General features: G+C 50.3%; 1 protein-coding gene across 9 annotated transcripts in view; it reads right to left on the minus strand.

Moving 5' to 3' along the window:
* P2RX3 (purinergic receptor P2X 3) overlaps positions 1-6,712 on the minus strand; it is a 36,045-nt gene extending 29,333 nt beyond the window's left edge. For 3 of the 9 annotated variants that reach the window (XM_054524377.2, XM_054524378.2, XM_054524375.2), the window contains exon 1: positions 6,287-6,605. In XM_054524377.2, coding sequence (XP_054380352.1) covers positions 6,287-6,405 — 119 coding nt within the window. In that variant the 5' untranslated portion in view covers positions 6,406-6,605. Of the gene's footprint in view, positions 1-6,286 lie in introns of all 9 variants that reach the window. The other 6 variants (XM_054524372.2, XM_054524370.2, XM_054524376.2 and 3 more) reach the window with 5 other exon arrangements.
* Between the last annotated feature and the right edge of the window lie 2,047 nt (positions 6,713-8,759).

Below are 8,759 nucleotides of genomic sequence, written 5' to 3' on the forward strand. Positions count from 1 at the left end.
ATCTCTGAGGTCACCTACTGTTGGAACATGCAAACAGCAGCAGCTCCCAGAATGTACCGGGGGTCCCAGCCACTTATAGTTTGGACACCACAATCCTATTTACTGCAAACCCCAGCGGATATTTGCAAGTGGCTCTTTGTTCGGTTTTCAGTGAGAGGGTTTGGCGTTATCCCCATCATGGGTCTTCCTTTGCTCATTGGAATCTTTTTTTCTTTTTATTCTAATTTAAGTTTAAATTTTTGATAAATAAATACTATTTATTATCATTATTTGAGACAGAGTGTCACTCTGTTACCCAGGCACAGGCGCCATCTCGGCTCACTGCAACCTCTGCCTCCTGGGCTCAAGTGATTCTCGTGCCTCAGCCTCCTGAGTAGCTGGGACTACAGGCACGCACCACCATGCCTGGCTAACTTTTTTGTTTTTAGTAGAGACGGGGTTTTTCCATGTTGGCCAGGCTGGTCTCAAACTCCTGGCCTCAAGTGATCTGCCTGCCTTGGCCTCCCAAAGTGCTGGGATTACAGGCGGGATCCACCATGCCCAGCCCTATTTATTATTGATAAGTAATAGTTGTATGTATTCATGGGGCACAATGTGAGTATTTTGATATGCCTATACCTTGTGGAATGATTATGTCATGCTAATGATCATATTTCCTACCTCACATATTTATCATTTTTTCGGTAGTATTACTGGCTTGAATTCTGAATGATTTCTTGAGCGGGAGAGAAAGGGCGTAGTCACAGTACCAGCATATGGCTTCAAACCCGTTACCTGTTTTCCTATTGCTGCTTTAGAGCAGGCAGGCGGCATCCTGATTAACACACCACTTAGAGTGACTTGCATGCTTGTAAAATGCCCTCATGCACACCGCCTTCTATGGGGCTTTGCGGTGCTGCTTTATCTCCCAGCACTTTTCTTTTCTTCTTTTTTTGGATGGGGAGGGGTTTCATTCAGATTTCACAAGGAAGTATGCCTCATGTAGAAATCCCATCTGCCAAATGACGTCCTAGCAGAAGAGAAGGGAGCCTCCCTGTCACAGGAAACCCAAATGAGCATTATTAGCTCACAGCCTGGGGCCCTGCAGAGTGAAGGGAGTGAGGTCTGGGTCCTAGGCTCTCTGCTTCCAGCTAAGATGGCTGTTGGCCGCAGCTGTACCTTCGCAGAGTGCAAACTGTCGTCTCAACACACCCTTCTGGAACCGAGCCTCCATGTGCCTAGCCACAGAATAGACATATTTCTCAGCGTCCACCTAAGGAAATGGTTTTCTGAGGCCCCTGCCCTGCGTCCTTCATTTGGAGATGCAGAGTTCAGATGACTATTATATAACCAATGCGGCACTTGCTAAGCTGAATCTTTCACTACATTCTTACTGAGACAGCTTCGTTATTACCTTCATGTCACTGAGGCACACAGAGGGTGCTAACTTGCCCAGGATTGCAAAGCTGGTATGTCGGCTCTAACCAGACAACCTGCTCCAGACCACTCACAGCCTCTTCACTCGAAGGTCTCTAGCTGTGTCCCAGCTCAAAGCCAGGCCATGCTGGCCCCCTGAACCGGACCCTGTGCTTTTCCTACCAGCTCCTGCTCCATCACCAGTGAAAGCATCTCCTGGCTTAGGAAAGTCTCAGGAGGAAAGGGCCGAGGACTCCAAGGAACAATCAACCAATCTCCTACCTCCTCCTCCTCCTTCAAGCCTCCTTCTTGTGCTCAGTGGGGCGGAGAGGCCACATTAGAACTCTCTCTCTGACTTAAATAACAAGTGGAAGAATTTCAATGGCCTCACGGGGCCTCAGGATGTCATCGAGGCGGCTAGAAAGAAAGGGATGCTTTATTTCCAGAACGGAGGGGCTGAGTCTGTCTCTGGAGGCCAGGGCTCAGGAGCTAGGGCAAGCCTGAGCCTTCGATTCTTGGCATTTACTCTGCTGCTCTGACTATTTTCTTCTCGCATTCATGGTTTATTATTTATAGAGCGGAAGGCGTGTGGCAGCTCCTTGGCAGGTGGGATGTGCAGGAGAGAGGCCAGAGCCGCGCCCCAGCACCCTCCCATCCGCCCCCAGGGAGTCAAGGAGGAGGCTGGGGAGTGGGTGTGAAGAGTGCACGCTGTGTGTGTGGGAGGAGGAGAGGGGTCTCTTAGGAAGGTGTGAGCTGGGCAGAGGGAAAGGGGGAGGGGTGATGGGGGGGTCTTTGTGAAGTAGTCGCAGTTGCCATCTATTACTGAGTCACCATCTCCGCAAGGTACTTGACATATGTTACCTCCCCTCCCTATAACTCCCAGGGAGGAGGTATTCCTAAATCCATTTTCCAGATACGGGGACTGAGACTCAGAGATGTAAAGTCACTCTTAGGAGGCCCTCTCCTAGTTGGTGTCAGAGCCAGGCTTCTAACCAAGTGCTCTATGTTCCATATTGGGGGAGAGGGCAGGCAGGAATGAGAGTCACTCCTCTCTGTGGACCAGGATGACTGGTCCAGATGGGGCATCCAGCCAGGCATGGTGACTCATGTTATAATCCTTGCACTTTGGGAGGCCGAGGCAGGTGGATCACTTGAGGTCAGGAGTTCGAGACCAGCCTGGCCAACATGGTGAAACCCCATCTCTACTAAAAATACAAAAATAAGCCGGGCGTCGTGGCACACGCCTGTAATCCCAGCTACTGGGGAGGCTGAGGCAGGAGAATCGCTTGAATCCAGGAGGCGGAGGTTGCAGTGAGTCAAGATTGCACCACTGCACTCCGGCCTGAGGGACAGAGCAAGGCTCCGTCTCAAAAAAAAAAAAAAAAAAAAAAAAAAAAAAAAAAAAAAAAAAGATGGGGCAGCCCAACAGTTCTTCCCACCATAACAGCTCTTTCCACCATATCTGTCACTTAATTGTGCTGACAAGGTGCCTCACAGTGATACCCTGGGCTGAGAGGATGGAGTGGAGAACCAAGAATGTAGGATTCCAGACCCTTCTCTTTAAACCAGAGTAGCTCCTCCCTTTCACCTGCTTTATGTATTGAACTCCCACCTAAGATCTGAAATGAGGCTGAATTTTATGAACCAAAGCATGGGGCTGTACAGATGGCAAGTTTGTGGACTGGGTCTTGTATGGGGGAGGAACAGGGCAGGCAGGGCAGGGCTGCGACGGGGTCAGAGGCTCCAGCAGCCACCAGTGACCCTTCAGCGCAATGGGGCATCAAAAGCCTGGGAAGTCCCTGGCCTCCTAGTTTGCAAGGAGGCAGCTTCCTCCAGGAAGGCCCTGGAAATCAACCTCAGGCCAAGCACAGGCTATTGCCTCCAGGGACTCAGATCCCAGGGATTTCCTTCAACTTCTCAGGTCCCCACAGGATCCAGAACGGGAATGGGCTCTCGGGAAGTCCCACTCCACAGAGGCGAGTGGGGATTACCACCTGGACCCAGAAAAGATGTGAGAAACATCAGGTAAGTCCAGGCCTCTCTGTGTGCCCTGGAGTGGGTAAAGGAAAATAGTGATGAAATGGTGTCAACCACAGACAAGCAGCTGAGGCCAGGGGCGGGGGTGAGAGCGTATGTGAGATGACCAGGTGGTGTGTTGCTGAGAAATTCTCAGAGAAATGATGGGCTCATGTTAGGCAGAGTCTAGGTTGTCGACCTGGTTGGGGTGATGGGGAAGAGATTGAAGTATCAGTGAAATAGTAACACTATAGCCTTAAAAATCCCTTCAAATTCGATTGGGTCCAAGCCACTGTCACCTCTCTCCATAAACTGCCTCTTAGCAGGTTTTCCTGCACCCACTCCTACTCCCTCCACTTCCAGGCGAATCAGCCCGGGTGCTCTTCCCAACTCAGATCTCATCGTGTCTGTCTCTCTCTCTCAAACTCATGGGCGCACACACACAAAAGTGCACACAGACACATGGGTTAAAATGCTTCCATGCCTTCTGTTTACTCATCTCCTGTAAAAACAAAAGCTCTCTAAGGGTGTCTGAGGTCCAGCCTCTGTGTGTGTTCCCATCCACCGTACACCACCCTCACTCACCTCTGCTCCCTCGGCTCCAGCCACAGCGACCTTCTTTTCTTTCCCCTGTTTTCCAGGCTCCTTCCCTTTGCAGAGGTGGGTTTCTCTGCCCTGAACTCTTTTCTTTCCCTCTTTCACCTGGGTTGCTCTTACTCGTCCTTCAGGTCTTGGCTAAAATGTCACATCTCCAGAAAACCTTCCCTTACTCCCTGACCGGGCCAAACACCTTCACAAAAGCAGTTCTCCTATAACTGTGCACCTCCAAGCCACAGTTGACATTTCACGTTTGCGGAGATCGTCAGATGAATGCCATCTCTTGCCTTCCGCTGTAAGCCCCACGAGGGCGAGGACCCTGTCTGCTTTTGCTCACCATTCCGTCCTCAGTCCACAGTGCCTGGCATGCAGAGATGCTGGTACATTTTTGCTAAATTAATGACAGTGGACCCATCAAGTCACAACGTGCATGGGTTCACATACACGGAGATGGGACTCAGGTCAGGGGGTTGGGCTGCAGAGGGCGCTGATGTAACTGGAAGGTAGTGTCCCGTGGGGAGCTGTCAGGCTAGGAGATGGATGGGGTTGGAAATTAAGACGCCAAAGAGCTTCGCACACTTGCTCCAGCAGGCTGGGCTCCAGCGCTGAGGACTGGAGGATTCTATCTGATCATGATGAGACAGAGACAAGGGCAGTGGGGGCTGAGCAGGCTGGTCTAGGAGCCCACTCTCTCCCCCATCAATCTCTGCCTGGAGCCAGTGGAGCCAGGCCAGATGGGGAATGTGCTGAGCCAGCTTTTGCACTCACCTGGGCCAACATACCATCTTGTGGCTATAAACAACCACAGCATTGAATATACACGTGAACACAGAACATTTAAGAACCAACTTTGAGCCAAGCTCTAGAGATGCAGACAGCGAACATTTGCAAACCTCGTATCTCACAAAACCTCAACATTGGAAGGGAACTTTGTGGCCATTTAATGCTATTCCAAAGCTTGAATCCCTTTCCTAAAATCTCCCAAAGGACCAGTGGATGGTGCAGCCTTTTTACAATACCTGCCCACTGAAGCCTACCAGGGCTTGCCCAGCACACAGAGCAAAAAATCACCTAAAAAGTCACATCTAGCCACCTTTCCCTCCACGCCCTCACATAAACTTCAACTTTTCAGGCAAGCAGGTTTGCATGCAGCTTCAGCCCACAGGCACACAGGATTCTCCTTTGACCTGCTTGAGCTAACTCCTGACAGTCAGTGGCTTGCTGCCTCGAATGCAAAGACCCATTGTCTGAAAGAACAGCATAAGATTGGAGACCCGCATGCCAGGAAAGAAAACCTTCGAGGTTTCTGCCTGTATTTCCTGGTGCCCATCAGTGTGTGGAAATGACCACAAGAAGGATAGGACCTGCATTCTTCCCCAGCCATTGTCTGCTCCACAGCCCTTTGTGTGCGTGTGTGTGTGTGGGTGTAGGTGTGTGCTTGCAGGCGGTGGGGGCTGAGGGGATGGTTGCACCTTCCCGGCTCTTAAGCAACTCCTAGGATGGGTTACATGGCACAGGGTCAGGGAGAGGTAGGGAACTTACGCTTTTTGACAAAGGGGAGCATTTCTGGATTCCTGGGGAGGGAGCCGCACTATGTTCGGAAAAGCTCCTTTTCTCCTTGGCCACTCTTCCCTTGGGCCTCTGTTTGTTTCCTCATCAAGGGGCAGTTCCCTCTTTGTCCTCCCCTTCAAGAGCAGAGGGCTTCTCCCTTGCTCTTCTCTCTCTCACCATCTCACCCATCCATGCCAGAAGGAAATTCCTCATTCTAAAACGGATCCAGTTCTCTCTTTCCCTCCCAGCCACCAACTTGATCAACCTGCCGCCACCCCCTTATCTCAGTGCCTTCCCTTCCCTATTCCTGTGCTGTCTTGTCTTTTTGAGACCCCAAAGAGTTGACTGAGGGGAATTCGAAGATGTGGAAGGGGGTCTGCCTGTTCTTTTGTTGGGGAGATGAGAGCAGGGAGGGTGGAGATGGAGCTCCTGAGCCCTCCCTTGGTGGAGAGCAGTGCTGGGGGCAGGGACCCTACTCCTCCGAGTGTGTGTCTTGAAACCACTCTCAACCCTGGAAGATGAACTGGGAAAAGAATTCATCTGGGTGAATTCAGGTTCTAGGTGGGGGTGGCAGAGGCCAGTCTTTAAGACTCGGCTCCACAGAAGAAACTGTTTCCCCCAGGAGCGGAGGAGCTCAGGAAGCTGGATGGTAGCACCGAGGCAGGAGGGTGAAGACGGGATGCCAGGCAGCCCACCCCGCCAGGGACCTGAAGGGCCACAGACTCACCCTACAAAGTAGGAGATGATCAGAAGCTGAACTACTCGGTTGATGATCCCGATGGTCCAGCTCTTCACAACCACCGACTTGGTGGTCTCATAGGTGAAGAAGTCGGATATGCAGTTCATGCTGAGAGAGTGCTCAGGGGACACTCAGAAGGGGGCCCAGTGGTGGCCTCAGGAGAGGGAGGTCCTACAGGACAGGGAGACGAGATCACAACCTGGAGGGGGCAGCTTAGAGGGGTCGGAGGAATGGGGAGCCTGTCCCTTTAAGCCAGGCAATCCTAGTCAGATTCTCTCTGCTCTTGATACTCTGGCTTCCAAGAGGCCAGGACCAGGGCGGGGGACCCCCTTTTTGTTAGTCTCCACCCCACTCCCCTGTGATGTCACAGCAGGGGTGGGGTCTCCAATCCTGGGCTCCTGATTGCCTGGGATGTAGCTGGCTGGAGCCCTCTGGGACTAATGTTTTATCTGCACTCTGTCTACTGTTTCTGTTCTGTTCTCTTCTGCAGCATCCTCATCCCAGCTCACCAGCTGCTCACACTCTCCCTAAAGCCCCTTGCAATTTCCCATCCCCCAGTCACCTAATAGCCTGCCTGAGCTAAGGACCCCCTTCATTCCTGAGTGTCTGCCAAATTCCACCCAGTTCTGCAGCCGTCCCCTCCTTTCCTGAGTTGCCCCCAGTGGCATGGGTCGGGGGAGAAGGTCTCTTGAAAGTTTTTCTGGGTCTTCTGGGGTGTGATGAGTACAGAGTCACATATTTCTAACTCCAGTTGGTAATGAGCTTCGCTCTACCTGTAGTATAGCAGTTAGCACGTCTTTTTTTGTTTTGTTTTGTTTTTTGTTTCCTTTTTATTATTATTATTATACTTTAAGTTCTATGGTACATGTACACAACGTGCAGGTTTGTTACATACGCATACATGTGCCATGTTGGTGTGTTGCACCCGTTAACTTGTCATTTACATTAGGTATATCTCCTAATGCTATCCCTCCCCACTCCGCCCACCCCACAACAGGCCCTGGTGTGTGATGTTCCCCACCCTGTGTCCAAGTGTTCTCATTGTTCAGTTCCCACCTATGAGTGAGAATATGCAGTGTTTGGTTTTCTGTCCTTGCGATAATTTGCTCAGAATGATGGAGTCCAGCTTCATCCACGTCTCTGCAAAGGACATGAACTCATCCTTTTTTTATGGCTGCATAGTATTCCACGGTGTATATGTGCCAACTTCTTTTTTTTTTTTGTCAGTTTATTTATTAAAATCATTTGTTAGATTATGTTTTCCTGAAAGGTTGGGGGGCTGGGTTTTTTTTCTTTTTTTTTTTTCTTTCTTTCCTTCCCTTCCTTCCTTTTTTTTTTTCTTTCTTTTTTTTTTTTTTTTTTTTTTTTTTGACAGAGTCTCGCTCTGTTACCCGGGCTGGAGTGCAGTGGCACGATCTCAGCTCACTGCAACCTCTGCCTCCTGGGTTCAAGCAATCCTCCTGCCTCAGCCTCCCGAGTAGCTGGGATTATTGGCACCCGCCACCATGCCTGGCTAATTTTTGTATTTTTAATAGAGACAGGGCTTCACCACGTTGGCCAGGCTGGTCTCAAACTCCTGACCTCAAGTGATCTCCCTGCCTCGGCCTCCCCAAGTGCTAGGATTACAGGTGTGAGCCACCGCGCCTGGCCGGGGATGTTTTCACCTTGTTCAAGTTTCCTCAAATCCGAGAAGTGTGCTAAAGTAGTAATAGGCCCTCAATATCTATTTATTAAACCCAGTTGAATTTATTTTGCTAGATAATGCTGGAATAGCCACTACTCAGAGGTTAAAGCTATGAGTTCAGGGGAGAAGAGTGCATTCCTGTTGTCTCTTACCCCAGGATTGAGTTAGCAAGCTGGTGTACTGATTGTCAGGGAAATCTTGAGTTTACATATTCTGTACTAATGTCTTCATGTAGGACACATATCAATAGTCATTCTGAACATAACAGTCACTGTGATTATGACAGAAGATAACTGGACTGGTGGTGTTAAGGAAGTCTGGGTCCTACCTAGCCTTGTTGCCAACGCACTGAGACCCTGGACAACTCACTCCCCTTTGGGTCTCAGTTTTCCCATCAGTAAAAGGAGGTTGGGGTAGAAAAACTAAAACATCTTTTCCAGGTGTGGTCTCTGATGTTGCAAAATGCACTCTGGGATTATACGGGGGAGACCTGGCTTCCGCAACCCCAGGATGATGTGGTTTCAAATCAGTTCTGGCTCCAAGGTGAATCTGACACCAGGACTTGAACTGGATACGGCCGTTTGCCAGCCTCTTGGAGGTACCTATAATTTTCGGTTAGGGATGTGAAAATTTTGGGTGTAGACAGTGAACTTGACAGTTCAGCCAGAAAGCAGTGCACCCACGATGACACCAACACCCGCATACTCTCCGCGGCCGGTGGGAGAGGTCGTTTCTTCCCACAACTGTTCAAATACTTTTCTTCTTGTCCCATAGACT

This window comes from Pongo abelii, chromosome 9, assembly GCF_028885655.2.
Source record: "Pongo abelii isolate AG06213 chromosome 9, NHGRI_mPonAbe1-v2.0_pri, whole genome shotgun sequence".
In the NCBI taxonomy this organism is placed as follows: Eukaryota; Metazoa; Chordata; class Mammalia; order Primates; family Hominidae; genus Pongo; species Pongo abelii.